Source organism: Muscardinus avellanarius (genome assembly GCF_963383645.1).
Source record: "Muscardinus avellanarius genome assembly, chromosome: 2".
Classification (NCBI taxonomy): Eukaryota; Metazoa; Chordata; class Mammalia; order Rodentia; family Gliridae; genus Muscardinus; species Muscardinus avellanarius.
The window spans coordinates 30,301,563-30,319,960 of record NC_137787.1 but is presented as its reverse complement, the minus strand read 5'-3'; the positions used below and the strand labels follow the sequence as shown (position 1 = coordinate 30,319,960).

General features: G+C 41.0%; 2 protein-coding genes across 4 annotated transcripts; both read right to left on the bottom strand.

The window, feature by feature from the left end:
* Positions 1–6,489: 6,489 nt before the first annotated feature.
* Positions 6,490–8,559, bottom strand: LOC308259246 (gamma-crystallin C; the record flags this gene model as incomplete). 2 transcript variants are annotated; one of them, XM_080690130.1, is made up of 3 exons in its annotated part: positions 6,490–6,765; positions 8,219–8,461; positions 8,551–8,559. In XM_080690130.1, 3 exons carry the CDS (start codon positions 8,557–8,559, stop codon positions 6,490–6,492), a joined length of 528 nt encoding a protein of 175 aa, XP_080546256.1. The 2 variants fall into 2 exon arrangements, with proteins under 2 accessions (XP_080546256.1, XP_080546257.1); XM_080690131.1 differs by lacking the exon at positions 8,551–8,559 and having other exon boundaries at positions 6,490–6,762; positions 8,219–8,341.
* Positions 8,560–15,661: 7,102 nt separating this feature from the next.
* Positions 15,662–17,739, bottom strand: LOC308258995 (gamma-crystallin B; the record flags this gene model as incomplete). 2 transcript variants are annotated; one of them, XM_080689659.1, is made up of 3 exons in its annotated part: positions 15,662–15,934; positions 17,394–17,636; positions 17,731–17,739. In XM_080689659.1, 3 exons carry the CDS (start codon positions 17,737–17,739, stop codon positions 15,662–15,664), a joined length of 525 nt encoding a protein of 174 aa, XP_080545785.1. The 2 variants fall into 2 exon arrangements, with proteins under 2 accessions (XP_080545785.1, XP_080545786.1); XM_080689660.1 differs by lacking the exon at positions 17,731–17,739 and having other exon boundaries at positions 15,662–15,937; positions 17,397–17,516.
* Between the last annotated feature and the right edge of the window lie 659 nt (positions 17,740–18,398).

Genomic DNA, 18,398 nt, shown 5'->3' with positions numbered 1-18,398 from the left:
GTCTATCCATTTTCCTGCAAATGGCATAATTTTGTTCTCTATTGCTGAGTAGGATTCCATTGTGTGCCTATCCCATGTTTTTGTAATCCATTTATCTGTTGATGGACACCTAGGTTGATTTCATAATTTGGTTATTATAAATTGTGCTGCTAGCCGGGCGTGATGGTGCATGTTTGTTATCCCAGTAATTGGGAGGTTGAGACAGGAGGATTGTAAGTTACTTAGTCAGGCTCTCCACAACTTAGTGAGACCCTGTTTCAAAATAAAGAATAAAAAATAGTGCTGGCTGAACATTCACATAAAGGAGACATTTAGAACTCCAATAAAGCTAGATCAAAGAAGAACTACTCCATATCACATAACAGTCAAAATAATTAACATAGAGGTCAAAGACAGAATCTTAAATGCATCAAGAGCAAAAGGACAGGAGACATTTAAATGCAAACACTAAGAATTACTCCAGACTTCTCACCACAGGTTATGAGAGTCAGGTGGGCCTGGTATGATATACTCCAAATCCTGAAAGGAAACAATTTCCAACCAAGAATAGCAAATATTTCTTTTGAAATTGATGGAGAAATGAAAACTTTCCAAGATAAACAGACACTAAAAGAATTTATGACTAACAAACCAGCACTAAAGAAAATACTTAAAGAAACTGAACACAAAAAGGAAACTATTTGTAATATTAAGTCACAGACTACAGCACAATAATTCTGGTAGACTGCAATAAACTTCTCATGCTACTAGATCCTCTAAAATTTGGGAAATTCTCTAAAATTATTTCTCTGAAGAGGTTTTCAATCCCCTTTGTTTCTGTTTCTTGACCTTCTTCAATGTCTATGATCCTTAGATTTGGTCTTTTTATGTAATTCCAGAGTTCTTGAATATTCCGGTTTTGTTGTTATATTGACTTTTCTATACTGTTAACTCTTGGGTAAACCTTAAATAAGCTGTCTTCTAAGAGTGAGATTCTATTTTCCATGTTGTCTAGTTTGCCAGTTTGTTTTCTATTGACTTTATTTCATCTACTGTTTCTTTTATTTTGCTCAGGGCCTCTTTTTGATTATTGTTTAGGGATTCAACCTCGTTATTAATATGTTCTTTTATATTCTGCACACTTTGTCTAATTTTATTTCCAAAGTCTTTGATCATACCAATAAATAAAGTTTTGAATTCTTCTGGTGTTTCATGAACCTCCGCAAAACAAACAAACAAACAAAAACAAAAACAAAAAAAAAACAGGGCTGGCTGAGGCTGTAGCTTAGAGGTAGAATGCTCTTGGGCTCAATCCCCAGTACTGAAAAATAAATAAATAAACAAACAAACAAATAAATAGTGCTGCTATAAATGTGGATATGTATATATTACTATAATATCCTGATTTCAGTTCCTTTTTAAAGAAACCCAGGAGTGGTATAGCTGGATCATATGTTGGATCCATTCCCAGTTTTTTGATGAATCCCCACACTGATCTCCATAGTGGCTAAACTAATTTGCAATCCCACCAACAGTGTAGAAGAGTTCCTATTTCCCTGCATCCTCGCCAGCATTTATTGTTGTTCTACCTTTTTTTTTAAATTGTCATTCTGATTGGGGTTATATGGAATCTCAATGTAGTTTTAATTTGCATCTCCCTGATTACTAATGATATTGAATATTTTTTCATATATTTATTTGCCATATGTATTTCTTTTTGTGTGAAGTGTCTATGTAGTCCAATTGCCCATTTCTTGATTGAGTTATTTTTAGTGTAAAGTCTTTTAAGTTCTTTGTATATTCTAGGTATTAGTCCTCTATCAGAGTAGCCAACAAAGATTTTCTCCCATTCTGTAGGCTCTTTGTTTAAACTCTTGATGGTTTCCTTTGATGAATAGAAACTGTTTATATTAATGCCATCCCATTTATTAATTCTTGTTTTAATTTCCTGAGGTTTGGGGAAGTCTTATTGAGGAAGTATCTACCTGTGCCTATATGTTGGAGTGTTGGATCTATGCCCTCGTCTAATGCTTCCAAATTCTATTCTAGAATTATTTCAGAAATTATTCCTCATTGAACTCTCCAAGTTAGGACCAATGTAGAGTTAAGGACATTAGACAAACTTTAGCTGGGTTCTGTTCTTACATTTGACTAGTTGTGAGAACCTGGTATGTTATTTAGTCTAAGGAAATAGCTTTTGTTTTTTTCTTAAGTATTATAACTCATAGGCTTATTTGTCCAAGATAGAAGCTGCCTATATGATTGAGCTAAATTTTTTATCTTCAAGATAATATTCTTCACTAACACATCTTCTACTATAAAATTGTTATCCTTTTCTTTGTCACATGGGATTTCACTTCAAATAAAGCAGTATTATCCAAGCATCTTTATCCTTGTCTGTCATCATTATTGTTAACTATCCTTAATCTTCACTTCTCTCAGAACCCTTCACTAAAGATGTGTAATTCATCAAAAAAGGCACAAACTAACTAAAAAGGATGGGAACCTGGTTCCCCACCATGTATTGTTTGGAATTCTAAAGAAGAAAAATGTGGAAAATGTTTAGATTATTTTAGGTTTTGTTGTAGTTGTTCCTTAAAAGATTTATATGAGTCTTATATGACATTAACATAAGAAGCAGGCAGTTTTGGATTATCATTAAAATGCAGCCCCAAAGAATGGGGGCACAGTGGGAGACTCAATTTGCCTGGATCCCAAGACCAGTGGGCTAGAAAAGGGAATCAGGTCAGTAAGGTAGGAGATTAAGATGTGGCTGGAGGAGGGGAAAAAAGGTAGGAGGGTCAATTGGAGGTGGTAGTGGGAGAAACCCTGTGAATAGCTCCCTCTTGGCCTCCTGCTCCCCAAATACAGGGCTCAAGGCAAGAAATCCCTGCTCCTGCACCACACCCTTTCCACTGTCACCTGACTGTCACTGGGACTCTATTCACTGGGGATGCTGTTCCAAAGAAGAAGGAGGAGGAGAAGGAGGAGGAGGAGGAGGAGGAGGAGGAAGAGGAGGAGGAAGAGGAGGAGCAGGAGGAGAAACAGTATTGTAGAAAGATAATGAATATAAGGAAGTGTTAAACATCTATGTATGTCAGGCCAAGAAGACACTACCCCTCCCAAAATGTTAAGGAATAAAATCACAAAACAGGAGAAATATGCAAATAAGTTATTTATTTTCCCAACAAGTTTGTCATGAGATTATTTTAAACTGCTTGAAGTATTCAATAAATTAAAATTATTATTAGTATTATTTAGTACTTGGTGAGTATGTGAATTAAAAAGTGATTAGATCCTACTAGTTAATATTTAATGTTATTTCTATTTGGGGACAATGCCCTTTGTTTGTTTATTTTGGTGGGTTTTTATTTGTATGTGTGTGTGGTACTGGGAATGGAACCCAGGGGCATTCTACCTCAGGGGTTATACTCTGGGGCATTCTACCTCAAGGGCTATGCCCTCAGACCTATTTTATATTGTATTGGAAAAGGGTCTTACCAAGTTGCTGAGAGCCTCACTAAGCTGCTAAGGCTGGCTTTAAACCTCTGATTCTCCAGTCTCTGCCTCCCAAGTACTAGGATTACAAGTGTGTGCCACCATGCCCAGCAGTTTTGGTGGGTTTTCATTCCCAGTGGTACATATACCAAGCCCATAGTAAGTGCTCGATAAAAAGATCCTATCTCAGAGAAGTTAGGATCCCTCATAGCTAATAATTGATAGTTTATTAATATAAAAATATGTGTACTATGAGCAAGCAATCTCACTTCTAGGTCTCTACTCTTTTGAAATTGTGACATGTGAAGATAAGAGTACATGTCCAATGATATTGTTTGTAGCACTGAATATAAAAGCAACATTGGAAAAGCCCAGTCATCAAGGGAGATAAGGTGCAATAATGTAGGGGCCTCTAAACAATGGGTGTCACTTGTCTGTGAAGCAGAATGAGGTTCTGACCTAGTAGATGTCCAATATATATATATATATTTTTTTTCTTCTTTTTTTGTGGTGATGATACTGGGGATGGAACTCATGGGCCTTCTACCTCCAGGCTACACTTCCAGACCTATTTTATATTTTATTTGGAAACAGTGTCTCTTAAGCCTGCTGAAGCTAGCTTCAAATCTGCGTGATCCTCTTGTCTCAGCCTCCCAAGTGCAGGGATTACAAGCATGCGCCACCACACCCGGCCACATTATATTTTATTTTATTTGCAGGTCTGGGAATGGAACCCAGGGGCATTCGACCTCTGAGCTACACCCTTTGCCCTATTCTTTATTCTTTGTTTACTTATTTTTATTTATTTATGTTTTGGTGGTACTGGGGTTCCTGGAAGCCCTTCTACCTATGGGCTACACTCCCAGACACCTATTTTATACTTTTTTATTTGGAAACAGGGTCTCTTAAGCCAGCATGGCTGGCTTTGAACCTGCACGATCCTCCTGTCTCTGCCTCCCAAGCAAGGAGATTACAAGCGTGCGTCACCATGCCTGGTTTTATTCTTTATTTTGAAACAGGGCCTCACTAAGTTGCGGAGAGCCTCACTAAGTAGCTGCAGCTTTCCTTGAGCTGCGATCCTCCGGTCTCAGCCTCCTGAATGTTGGGATTACAAGTGTGTGCTACCATGCCTGGGTTATATTGTATTTTTAAAGTAAGTTGCAAGCCAGGCGTGGTGGCGCATGCTTGTAATTCCAGTACTACATGGGAGGCTGAGACAGGAGGATAGGATTGCAGGTTTGAGGCCAGCCTCAGCAATGTATCAAGACTCTCAGCAATCTAGGGAATCCCTGTTTCAAAATAAAAAAATAAGGTGGGCTGGGGATGTGGCTTGGAGGTAGAATACCCCTGGGTTCAATCCCCAGTAAAACATACACACACACACACACACACACACACACACACACACACACATACACACACACACACACATACACACACACACACACACACACACAGAATTGCAGACTAATTATGTACAGCACAATCCCTTTTTTGAGAATTTAACCCAGGGGTGCTTTATTACTGAGCTATATCTCCAGCCCTTTTTATTTTTTATTTTGAAACAGGGTCTTGTTAAATTGACAAGACTGGCCTCAAATACTGGGATTCCAGGCATGCACCACTGTGCCCCACTTTTATTTTTTATTTTGAGACAGATCTCATTGAATTGCCTAGGCCGACTTTGAACTTTCGATCCTCCAGCCTCAGCCTCATCAGTGGCTAGAATTTTAGGTGTAGGACACTGTGCCTGGCCTGATTCCGCTGTTGTAAAGAAAGAAGTGTGTTTCATGAAGTAGGTATATAAACAAGGGAGGAATTCCAGAAAGGTGTTCACCAAGTATAAACAGAATCCTTCTGCTTCTTTCTTTTTAGAATCTTTAAAATAGAAAGCTTACAGGCAGCTTTTACTTTGGAGGGAAAATTTCAAGTTAAGAACAAGTTAATTCTGTCCTGATAGATTTTTTTAAATTGCTTGTGTCTTCTTTTTTCTTTCTTTGGAAAACTTTGTGGAGTTTTGCTTGTAACAACCAGATAGTAGTTTAATTAAAGGGCTCTAGAAAGTATGGCTTTCTTCATTGTGCCTTAAATTTGAGGCTATTTTTGGAATTAAAGGGCTCTTATGTTTGTTGTATATCATATCAAGCAAGGCTATTTAAAATATTTATGTGTATCTCTCATGCATCCTCACTAGCTGGGTACCAGATAGAGCCACGTGTTTCTACATGTCTGGGCTGCAGTACTAGCTACCACTCACACCCACCATGGAAGCTGTTTGAGAGAAAGGTGGAGGCCTTTCTGCACAGGCATGCCAGTGATTGGTGGCAGCCCCCGGACTTAGTTTTATAATACAGTGTTTGGAAGTAAACAAAATGATAGTTCCTTATATAGTCGAGTAGGCTCTTTGCCAAGTAAGACTTGCCCTCACTACTCATCTGATTTTGCCATTTGTGTCCTTCAATGGCTTTTGGGGTCAGAAGGAAACTTCTAGAATACTGTTCTTCAAGGCCTCAGCCGAATGCTTCCCTTCCCAGTGACCCCACCTCTCCTGTGTCTCTGGCTTTGACTGTCCTTTTCTTTCTCAGACAGGCTCATCTTCCTTCTGTTCCAACTTCTGAGACTTGTTCAAACTCACTTTACCTTAAAGTATAGACCCCTTCCTTCCTCCCTTCACTTTTCTTTCTTTCTTTTTCATTTTTCATTCCTGAAGATTGAACTCAAGGACATTCTGCCACTGAACTGCATCCCCACACTTTTTTTATTTTATTCTGAGACAAGTTTCTGATAAATTTCCCTGGCTGGCCTTCAATTTACAATCTTCCTTCTTCAGCCTTTCGAGTAGCTGGGATGACAGGCACTGGACCCCTTTCATCTCTTAACCTTTATGGAAAACATTTACCCATGGATTAACTTGCACACAAAGAAAGAAACACAGAAGTCAGCAGTTGCCAACAATACAGACTAAATACTTTATTAGGTTCCAAAATGAGAAAATGGTAGTGTTAACCTATTTTAGTATAAATCCACCACCCTCCTCAAAGAGCCTGCCTTGGCATCCACGGCCCCCCAGTCGTTGTACCGCCTGTATTCTTGGGGCCTCAGCAGATACTGGCGTCCCTGGTAGTTGGGCATCTCATAGAGGACCCAGCTGCCCTCGAGCACGTGGAAGGAGCGGATCTCACTGAGGTGGAAGCGGTCCTGGATGCAGGAGCAGTCCTCGCTCAGCTCCATCATGAGGCCCTTGTGGTCTTCTCTCTCGTACAGCCGCATCCTATGGGAGCCTGTCTGCTCCGTCCACAAAAAGGAAGATGGGGAAAAGCAAGTGAGCCCCTTCCAGAATCCATCTCATCAAACAACAGGTGAACTTGGGAGGCTGGAGCATGAGATCATTAAAGTAAAATCGGAGACTCAGAGATTGCTGCTGCAAGCGCTGTGCATGGACCTGTCTTCTGCTAACATTTAACAAATACTTGTATGCCCATTTCCTATGTTCTACTACAACATAGAATTTTAAAAAGGCCCAAACATCAAGGACTCAAATATCTTGATTCCTAATTCTCTGTGTTAACTCAAGCCTATATTTTAGGGAAAAATGTAAACTAGTTTGACTAGTATTCTTTTGTTTGTTTTTATGTGCTTTTTATTATTGGTGTATTATAGTTTCACGTCATAATGTGGTTCAGACTGATAGGGCCATAGTATTCTTTTTTTTTTTTTTTTGAAGTACTGGGGATGGAACCCAGGGGCATTATACCTCTGAGCTACACCCCAACCCTATTTTTTATTTTTTATTCTGAAACAGGGTCTCAGTAATTTGCAAAGCGTCTCACTAAGTAGCTGAGGCTGTCCATGAACCGTGATCCTCTTGTCTCAGCCTCCCAAATGCTAGGATTACAAGTGTGTACCACCACGCCCGGCTCATAGTATTCTTTTAATAAGAGTATTATCTCCCAAATTTATATGTATATAAATTTACCAATAAAGTAAGATTTAAAATATCTTGTCACTTGGAACCAGATTGCAGCTGATTTTCCAAATTAAGAAAAGTCACCTGTTCCAAAGTTCCATACTACCTTTGAGCAGCCTGCATTAACAGTTTAGTTTACATTGTTTCCTGGTACAGAGTGGAGACTATTTGACTCAGTCATTAGGAATTTCTTTAGTATAACTGATAATAAGCTTGTTGGAAACACTACCTTCTCATGCCCAACCAGCTCTCCATTTGAAACTCTTACTTCTTTATCCCATTATGGTATTACATTTGTTACAGCAACTCTTGTGTGTGTGTGTGTGTGTGTGTGTGTGTGTGTGGTACTGGGGATGGAACCCAGGGGCCTTCTACCTCCGAGTTACACCTCCAGACCTATTTTATATTTTATTTGGAAACAGGGTCTCACTAAGTTGCTGAGAGCCTCACAAACTGCTGAGGCTGGCTTTGAACCTGTGGGATCCTCCTGTACTCCCAAGTACTGGGATTACAAATGTGTGCCACCACGCCCGGCTTTACAAGCAACTTCGGATGGACCGAAAGATAGCAAAAATTAAAACAACAACAACTGACACTTCTTCTAAGTGGGTTCTTTCAGAGAATCTGCTGTTTTCATGCCTGTATCTATCTGGGCAAATCTATCTAAAGCCCATTTAACTGGTAGGTACTTTTAAAAGAAAAACAAACCTCCTTCGCTCACACCCACATCCAGTGAGGGCCTTTGGGCAGCAGGATCTGGAATCAAGAGCTCACCTGGGGGATGAGGCGGCAGGAGCGGATGGAGTCACTAAAGCCCAACCACTGCTGGTAGTCGGGGTAGTCCCCGCGCCGCAGGAAGTACTGGTAGCCCTGGTAGTTGGGGCGCTCATACAGCATCCAGCAGCCGCTGTCCACGCGCACGGAGTTGCAGCGGCTGAAGTAAGTCTGCAGGTTGGGGCAGTCGCTGCTGCACTCGTAGCAGCGGCCCTGGAAGCCGCGGTCCTCGTAGAAGGTGATCTGCAGAGGAAGAAGAATTCTCAGTGAAACCACCTGCTCCCACAGGCCTCACCGGTTCCCCCTTTCTGTCTAACTCGCGTCCTGCTCACCTTCCCCATGGCTGGTTGTCACGGACGGTGCTGTTCAGTGTGATGCGGCCGGCCGGCGGCAGCGGGTCTATATAGCAGGAGGGCTGCTGCGTTGGCAAGAACTACACAAAAGGGGCCCAGGAGGGTGAGCAGGGGATTTTATGGCTCGCTTTTACGTGCTGCATTCAGTGGCAGTGATTGCACAGTTGTCCCCGTTCTCTGGTATATTCTAACGCTGTTCTGTATGTGTTGCTTTGTGTTGATTTTCTTTGGGTTCTAAGTGTTTTCTAAATTTATCGGCATGTCAGTCTGAACTTTTGACCTGAAATTCATGTCTCCACACTATGATTCCCTTATACCTCATGAATCTATGAGTCTCTTGGGATAAAAAGCCGTGCCCTTACAGAGTGTCTCCAGACTTCTAGGAGGCCTTGATTCTGAGAACGAATACTACAAACACCGACTCATTTCTCTGTATTATAGATAAAAGTCTATATATTTTTTTTTGGGGGGGGGGAGTACTAGGGATTAAACTCAGGGGCATTCTGCCTCCAGGCTACATTTCCAGGCCTTTCTTTTTTTTTTTTTAACAAGGTTAACAAGGTCTCACTAAATTGCTGAGAGCCTCACTAAGCTGCAGAGGCTGACTTTGAACCTGTCTCGGCCTCCCAAGTAGCTGGATTATAGGCATTATAGGCATGTGCCACCGTGCCTGGGAGGACAGGTCTATCTCAGTTCTTTTTTTTTAATTTTAATTTTTCTTTCTTTTTATGATTTTCCAGTCGAGGGCAGGACACAAATCTAGATCTGATCTTGTCTAGTTATGAACTGATTCTATGCTTTAAGACATAACTATTAACGTCCCCTTTGGGGGGTGTACTGTATGCAACCTGAAATCAGCCTCTGGTAGTGAACCTGTGATAAGAACCCGGGCAAATTGTGTCAGTGGTCACAAGGCCCAAGGCTAAGAAGTGCTTTAGTTTGTGGGTCGCTTCCTTTTTTCCAAGGGTGGGGGAGGCCGTACTACCTCCTGGGCAAGAGTGTGCACTTTAGACTCAGGCTCTCTGAATCCAGGCCCACTGAGCAGGACTGGGCAAATCACAGGCCTCTCAGAGCAGGAGTTACCTAGTGGGAGATGGCATGATGCCAAGCAAGGAAGAGAGGAAGCAAAAGAGAGGGGGCAGCCTCTGACATTCAGAAGCAGGCCTGGCTCTCCCAGAGAGGAGGTGTATTCCCCTGTTAGGTATAAACAATCTCGTGAAATACAAACTTCAGACAAGGTTACTCTGAGTCCATGATAAAATGAGACAAAACAAGGCCACTTCACTGTTTTGGGTAAGCACAGTCAAAAACAGTCAGCATGCCGCCCACAAAATGTGACTCCTCCTCCCCTGTCAAAATAATTCACTGTTCCTCCTTTATCAGTGATGGCTTTATCCTCTCTCTAACCTCCTTCTCCTATGAGTAAGATCTAATGAGATAAACAATCATAAAAACCAAACCTGCTTTCTGACGACATCTTAAAGACTGAACCCTCACTTCTTAGACCCTTCCTCAAACCACACAACCCAAGTCTAAATCTTAGACTAGGTTCTTTCAAACGTCCTTCAACGGAAAACATTCCAGGCTTTCCTGTAGCATGTACTCTCCCTGTATATAAGTTATAAACCCAATGTGTGTAAAGACAGGCATGTTCCCAGTGGTTTTAGCTGAAGGACATTGGCATGAAAAAATAGGACCGTGTATGTCATGGGTTTGGCACATACTTGGCACAAATGAGCCCAAGTAATACTAATGACATTGAAACTAGTAATAGAGCGATGTCTTTTAAGGACGACTTCAGCCCGTTTCTTTCTCAAAGATATTTAAATCTTCCCAAAGACTCCTGAGAAACTCCTTCCTTCCTTCCTTCCTTCCTTCCTTCTTTCCTTCCTTCCTTTCTCCTTCCTTCCTTCCTTTCCCTCCCTCCCTCCCTCTCCTTCCTTCCCCTCCCTTCCTTCTTTCCTTCCTTCCTTCCTTCTTCTTTTATTTTGTGGTACTGGGGGTGAAACCCAGGGGCTTTTCTACCTCCAGGCTACACTCCCAGACCTAATTTATACTTTATTTGGAAACAGGGTCTCACTAAATTGCTGAGAGCCTCACTAAGTAGCTGCGGCTGGCTTCAAACCTGTGCGATCCGCCTGTCTCAGCCTCCCAAGTGCTGGGATTACAAGCATGTGCCACTATGCCCCAAATAGCTTTCTTACAAAGCTATTTTGTGGTTAAAAGAAAAGTTAGGCTTGGAAGAGACTTTAGAAATCCTCTAGTGAGCCAGGCGTTGTGGCGTACACCTGTAATCCCAGCATTTGGGAGGCTGAAATAGGAGGATCATGATCCAGGGACAGCCTCAGCTAATTAATGAGGTCCTTTGCAACTCAGTGAGACCCTGTTTCAAAAATAAAGAATAAAAAGTAGGGCTGGGGGTGTAGCTCAGAGGTAGAATGACCCTGGGTTCCATCCCCAGTAACAACACACACACACACACACACACACACACACACACACACAAGAAATCCTCTAGTGGTTTTCAACCTCTTGGATACACAAGAATCACCTTTTTTAAAAAAAGAATGCAAATTACCACTCCAACTCTCTCCCAAGGTTTTACATTCTTAGGACAGGAGGACCCCTGGAATCTGTATATATTTTTAACCAGCACCAAATGGTTCTTGGACCAAATTTTGAAAAACACTTTGATTTATTTCTTCTATTTTTCTGCTTAAAAATTGTTTTAAACATCCTTAGGTAAGCTTTATTAGTAACTCTACTAAGATTCTCTTTAAACCTATAGAAAGAAACACTCTCTGCTTTGTAGTAGTCTTCCTTGCTCTATAAAGCTTTGAGAACCAAAGCAGAAACACCAGGCACTAAAATGGCAGCACTGGTAAGACAGGCAAAGTGATAAAGAGGTCAGAAAATGCACATTATGGAATTATAGTCTAATCTCAGAATGGCTTAATCTTGACTTTCCCAGCTCTTTTCAGATCTTTTCCGTGCCTCCCTCTGCTGCCTTACGTAGGGGTCTCATCATATCTCAGTCCCCTTGTCCAGCCGTCCTCCACACTGCCCTCTGCCAGGATGCTGGAGAGGTGAGAACGGAAACACTTCAAGTCCTGTGCTCATCTGCCTGGGACACTCCTCTGACTCCCGCCCCACTGACGACCAGCTGCCGAGGCCTTCGCATGGCAGCCAGGCCCAGCCCTGTCCAGCCACACTGAGCCACGTGTCATTTCCCAAATACATGAGGTTATTTTCACGTTGCTCTTGTTTATCCAACATAATGATCTTTATCACTAAGACACCAATTCTCTATTATTCACCCAGAAAAAAATTTACCCTTTCTTTGAGGCTCAGCTCAAACATCAATTCCACTGTAAAGATTTCTAGAACCTTCCTAATCTTCTGGGTTGAATTTATTATTGTCCTTTTAGAGCCTCAAGCATCATGTTTATACCACTGTAATGGTCACTTATCTAATTATTTTGTTTAGATATCAGTCCCTAAGAATAGATACAGGAAACCCTATGAGAGCAGGGGCTATTCCATCTTTATAATTTGTCTTCTCACTAATTAACAAAACAGATTGGCACCCAGTTTACTCAGTAAGTGCCTGGGGGATGTTATGAATGTTATTCTCTAGTCTGAAATGTATTGTAATAGCCTCTGGGGCCTATTCAGATGCTCAGCACACACAGGCATATACACTCATATCAAAGTTCAGCATTTGTAGCTGTCAATGTGTAGAATGAAACAAACACCCTACGCTTCATCTATTTAATGGGCTTTATAGCAGTAGAGATGAGTAAGCAGATGGGAGAAAGCAGGAATGTTTTGTCGTTCTCTAAACACTTGACTCAGTAGTAATTTTCCCTGTCTAATTTTTATGTCTTCTGAAATGACAGTGTTCCAGTAGCACCAGAAATTTCCACTGCTTGCTGGTGTCTGAGGTCCGGCTAGCAGTTGATTGTATAATCCTCTTGTCTGCTTCTTTAGCAACTAATGTGGCATCTGTATTATATGCATGCGTGGTTACATGGACAAAGGTTGTTTGGTGGTGACCATGTAGATCAAAATTTACCAAACAAGAGACTGGGCAAGAGACCAGACTCTGTTTCTCCTTCTCAACTTATTTTCCTCCGCTGCGGTACTAGGGGTGGAACCCAGGGGCATTCTCTCTCAGAGCTACATCCCTAGCCCTATTTTTTATTCTTTATTTTGAAACAAGGTCTCACTGAGTTGCAAAGGGCCTCACTAAGTAGCTGAGGCTGCCTGCAAATTGTGATCCTCCTGTCTCAGCCTCCCAAATACTGGGATTACAAGCGTGTGCCACCACACTGGCTCTCAACTTATCTTTGACGACCATAAACCAAGTGACAAGAAAATAGGAGTAATCATTGACCTACCTCTGTTTGACTCCCATATTTTTTTGAACACATTGGCAATACATTTCTTCTTGTTTAAGCAATAAGTGGTTATAACTGTCACTTTAACTTCAACAAAGTTCACAAAGAAGAAACTTTGAATTCCCAAGGTCTGGAGGAAAGAGAAAATAACACATACTAATTCCAAGACATAAGCCCTGGTAGCAGGGCAGGAAAATTGGAGAAAGAGCTCATTATAGGAACTCTTTGGGGGCATAACTGAACACAGCAGTTCTTGGTACTCCTTTGTACAATAGATTATACTCCAGTTTCATTGTTCTGTGGGCCTTTAATAGTATTGAATAGGCATGAAAACATTGCAAGTTCAAAGAGAGAAAAAAGAAGAAAAGGAAGAAAAAGATTTAAGTCTGGATGTAGTGTTACAAATAAGGATATACAGAAAATACTAGTGTGTGTAGGGTATCTATAGAGTGTAGAGAATATAAATTGACAGTGAAATTTTGTCAGATTGTTGGTTCATCTTAGTGGTACAGAGGTGAGTGGGATCCTGTGGAGGTCTCTCTTCTCATTCTACTCTCTGAGATCCCAGCATGTGCTAGAGAGAGAGGAAGGAGGGGAGAAAAATAGAATTAAGAGTTAGTTTGGGTGTAATCTTTTCTCATCACTCACCACGGGTGACTTTCTCTTTATATTGGGATTGGGGGGCACTTCTCTCTTTGCCTGGACCCCAGGGATCAAAGCAAATAATTTTAAAGAATAATGACTTGTTCAAAGAAATCCAGGGACTTTAATTTTGTGTATGTATAGCTCAGGCATTTCAAGATAATTTCCATTCCTAAAGTTTGTGATTTTATGTCTTCTGAGCAAAAAGTATGACATTTAATACCCCAAGCTTTTGGTTTTTAAATTCATGTTTGATATATTATTATTGGCAAACAGAGGACTCTGATTAACCTTTTTAGGAAACTAACACTGCTGTTGAGAGTTTAAAGCTTCTTTAGAAAAAAAGTAAGTGTGTGTGTGTATGTGTGTGTGTGTGTGTGTTACAAGGTATAGAATCCAGAGTCTTGCACATGCCAGGCCAGCCCTCTACCACTGAGTTATATTTCCAACCCCAAATTGAATTCATTTCCAGGGAAGGAAACTTCATATGTAATATATATATATATATATATATATATATATATATATATATATATATATATATATATATTAGACTGACCATGTATCTAAGTTTTCCCAGAACAATTCTGGCTTGTGCTTCTTGTCCCAGTGTGATTATTAATAGGACATTCTTTCACTCTCAGCAATGACTTAATCAAGCAACAGATAACATGCTTATAAGCCAATTCATTAGAATCTCAAAGGATCAGATATCTCCAATAAATTTTGATCTGATGCCATCTATTTCCTTAGTGAAGGTCTCAAGAAACAGCCCTAATCACCTTATTTGATTCCTGCAGGGTGTTTCTGAGGAAGTTGTTTACTCAATGCCCACTTTACTAGGACCCACAAGAAAACTGTCTTTTAGGTGTTAGTTTGGGGGATGGTTAGGCTTGTCTTGATCATTAATATATTTGTCTCCTAGACTCTGTGAGTCATAGAACTGGTTTTGTTTCATTCTCTGCCTTGGCTACTGGATCAATATCTGGATACATCTACTCCTAGCATTGCATCTTTTAGCGCTCAACCTGGGTTTGAACTTCACTCTTGGTTCCATCTTATCTCTCTTACTCTTGTTTATCCTCTGACCCAATTTCCTCATTCACTTTTTTTTTTGTATGTGTGTGTGTGTAGCACTGGAGATTTATTCCAGAAGCATTCTGCTTCTGAGCTACATACTTAGCCCTGTTTTATTTATTTTTTATTTTGAAACAGGCTCTCACTAAGTTGCTAAGACTGGCAATAAACCTGAAGTTCTTCTATCTCAGCCTCCCAAGTACAAGGATCATAGGTGTGTGCCACCATGCTCTGTATCCACTTATTTTAAAAACTTATTATATCATAAGTTATACTAGCAGCTTTTATCCATTTTGAAAAGCCAAGGGAAGACAAATATGTAGTCACACAGACTTCTCTAGAAAATTTAGATCGCTTATTTTTCATTTAGGAATATTTTCTGTGTAGAAGTCATGTAGTACATTGCTTCCTATTAAGATGATGTGAGACTTTGTTTCTTCCTAAACATGTGGTTTTGGTAAATGACCTTAAATCGAATTGGAAATCTCATAGAGGAACAAGGGGAAGGTAAGACTGACATGTTTGCTTTTAAAGCTATGGTAACAATCTAGGTGCTAAGAACTGCACCCCTCATCAGCTAAATGGGAGCCATGGGGACATGTACGTGTACACACTCACAGGTTGCACAGAACTTAAGGTGTTTCTATAAGAATTAATTCATCCTTGTAGCTGCAAACTAGCTTTGTGGGACAATCACAGATTTAGCCCAATATTTTAATTTTCTTTAATCCTACATGTTTTAGTCATTAGAAGAGTACTGAAAATAGTGAATTATATGTGTATCATTGTATATCCTTTACATTTTTTTTATAAGAAGTTGCTTCCCTTCTTAAATACATGCCTGTTTGGCCTACTTGATTGTTTAGTAATGTTTAATAGATTGCAAGAAAGACAGGACTCTATTAGTGCCAGAATCATAAGCTACATACTTTATTGAATTCTAAAGAAGAAAAATGAAGAATGAATACTTTTTAGTAAAAATCCATGACTCGTCTGAAAGAACCCACTTTGGCATTTGCAGCCCCCCAGTCAAGATATCTCCTGTACTCCCCTGGCCTCAGCAGATACTGCCGTCCCCTGTAGCTAGGCATCTCGTAGAGGACCCAGCAGCCCTCCAGCACGTTCAGGGAGTGGATTTCACTGAAGTGGAAGCGGTCCTGAAGAGACAGGCAATCATCTGTGATCTCTGACATTTGTCCTCTGAAGTCATCTCTCTCGTAGATCCTCATTCTGTAAGTGCCGGAGTGCTGGGATAGTAGACAGAAAAGGAAAAGTCAATGAATAAATATCAAGAGAAACGAAACCTGCATCTTCCTGGCCACAACCACCCAGAAATTCTCAGAATCCAAGTTTGTTTCCAGAACAACTATGTCGGGGAATCGAGTTGCCTTCCCACTCCCACGGCCTGCTGCTAATCCAGTGATTCATGGGCATAGGGAGGAAGAGAGTTCAGCAGCTCTTCAAAGTCTATCTACCAGGCTCCATCCTTGGGAGTTAAAATTTGTGCAAAATAAAATGTATCACATCATTTTAGTGTCTGCTGTCTCAGCCCTTCTCAAAGGGGAGAAGTGAGAATCATTAGAAACATATCATTTGCTAAATTGCTCTCGTTAAAAAGGTATTACTATTTCCTGGACAAAAAAAAAAAGGTAACATCATTTAGCCAATTTCTATAAGGTTATCAGAATGATTTTCTTATATGCAGTGGAGCAGAGGATCATCAAAGAGATGTGTTCCCTTTATCTCTGTTTTTCAGGACCTCAGTTTCAGTTCAAATGTCAAACCCTCCTGGCCTGTTAGTCTCAGCGTATCCATTTCCCTCAGCATCTGTAATCACGTAATCAGTCAGTCTCTCCCCACGACAGACTGAACCTCAAACTTTAGTTTTGAATTTGGTAATTCCCCCGATTTTTTCCTCTAAGTGAACTAATTTGTACTGACCTCTATATTTGAACAGAAATCAGAAGATAGAGGAAGAATAATCAAGTAGAAAAGTAAGGCCAAAAAAGCCAATTTTTAAAAATCAAAATGTTTTTCATATTGTATTGATGTGTGTGTGTGTGTGTGTGTGTGTGTGTGTGTGTTACACTGAACCCAGGGGCTTTCTCAATTTGAGTGACACCCACAGCCCTTTTATTTTTTATTTGAAACAACTTGCTAGGTTGTTGAAAGTCTCACTAAATTGCTGAAGCTGGTCTTAAGCCTGTGATCTTCCTCTCTTGGCCTCCCAAATACTGAGGTTACAGACATACACTATCATGCCCAGTGTTAAAATTTCATATGCTGGAGATCTGACCTTCTGGATTGGAATGAACACTAAGAAATTATAGCTTTGATAGATCATAAATCTAATTTTACCTATATCCGGCCTTTTCTTGTTTAGTCTTTGGTCTTTTAATTTTTTATTGTATTTAAAATGTAAAATCTTGGAACATGATAAAAAAAAAACCATCTCAGAGTTTCTGCTACACTAGGCTGTATACACTAGATGTCATTTCTAGTTCTTGCCTTCTAGTTGAAACTATTTGGTTGAAGATAATGTTTAAGATAAATGTTCTTTTTGCTTTTGGTCCCAGAAATGGAACTCTGGGCCTCATATACTAAGCATATGTCCTATCACAGAGCTGCACCCCCACCCAAGTTAATAATGCTTTTAAATGGTTTTTATTTTCAGAGACCCATAAAAGACAGAGCCACACTCACCTGGGGGATGAGGCGGCAGGAGCGGATGGAGTCGCTGAAGCCCATCCACTGCTGGTAGTCAGGGTACTCTCCGCGCCGCAGGAAGTACTGGTGGCCCTGGTAGTTGGGGCGCTCATACAGCATCCAGCAGCCGCTGTCCACGCGGATGGAGTTGCAGCGGTTGAAGTAGGACTGCAGGTTCGGGCAGTCGCTGCTGCACTCGTAGCAGCGGCCCTGGAAGCCGCGGTCCTCGTAGAAGGTGATCTGCAAAGGCAGGCCTGCAGCATGAGCGATTTGCCCACACGGAGGGGGATGCTGCCTAAGGACAGAGGTGGAGCCGCAGGTGCCCAGGACTTACCTTTCCCATTCTGGCGAGAGTTAGCCGCAGATGTTCTCTCAGTGCTGTGTGGCTCTGGGGAACGTTGCTGTATATATAGCAACCCTGACTGCTGCCTCCACAGGAAATCACACAAAAGGGCCCATTCCGGTGAGTAAGGGGATTTGCAAGCTCCGCGCTCTCCCTCCCCCTGGTCGCTGGGGTTGGCTGAATGATTGACTCTCATTCTTTCTGGTAGGTTCGGGTTGCTCTGATTCACTAAAGCTGTTGTTGCCACCAAAGTGAAAAGAGTCTTTACTCTTTTAGTTGAGCGAAATGGTGAACGAAATTCTATCCCTATGCTTTTATTTTATAGCTTACTCTGCCTAATTGAGTTCTCAAAGGTAATCAAAATTGTCAATGTGTTCTTCTCAGGGACAGGTGCTATGTGTTTTTGTTGTTGTTTTGTTTTTGTTTTTCTTTTTACTTTGAACTTAAAAATTAAATAAGAAATCTTAAGTTAGAGCGAATCAAGAGAAGTAGTCTGTGAAAGTGCTTTGCAGAGCATAAAGCTAAGTTCACGTGGATGATCCTATGATCAGCATTGTTTTCTGGTTAGTATTGTTACTCAGCTGGGATTGGTAGGCTCCTGGAGGCTGGGGGCCTCTCCTGATCACTTCCGCCCTGAGCCCTGGAGCACACAGAGGGCC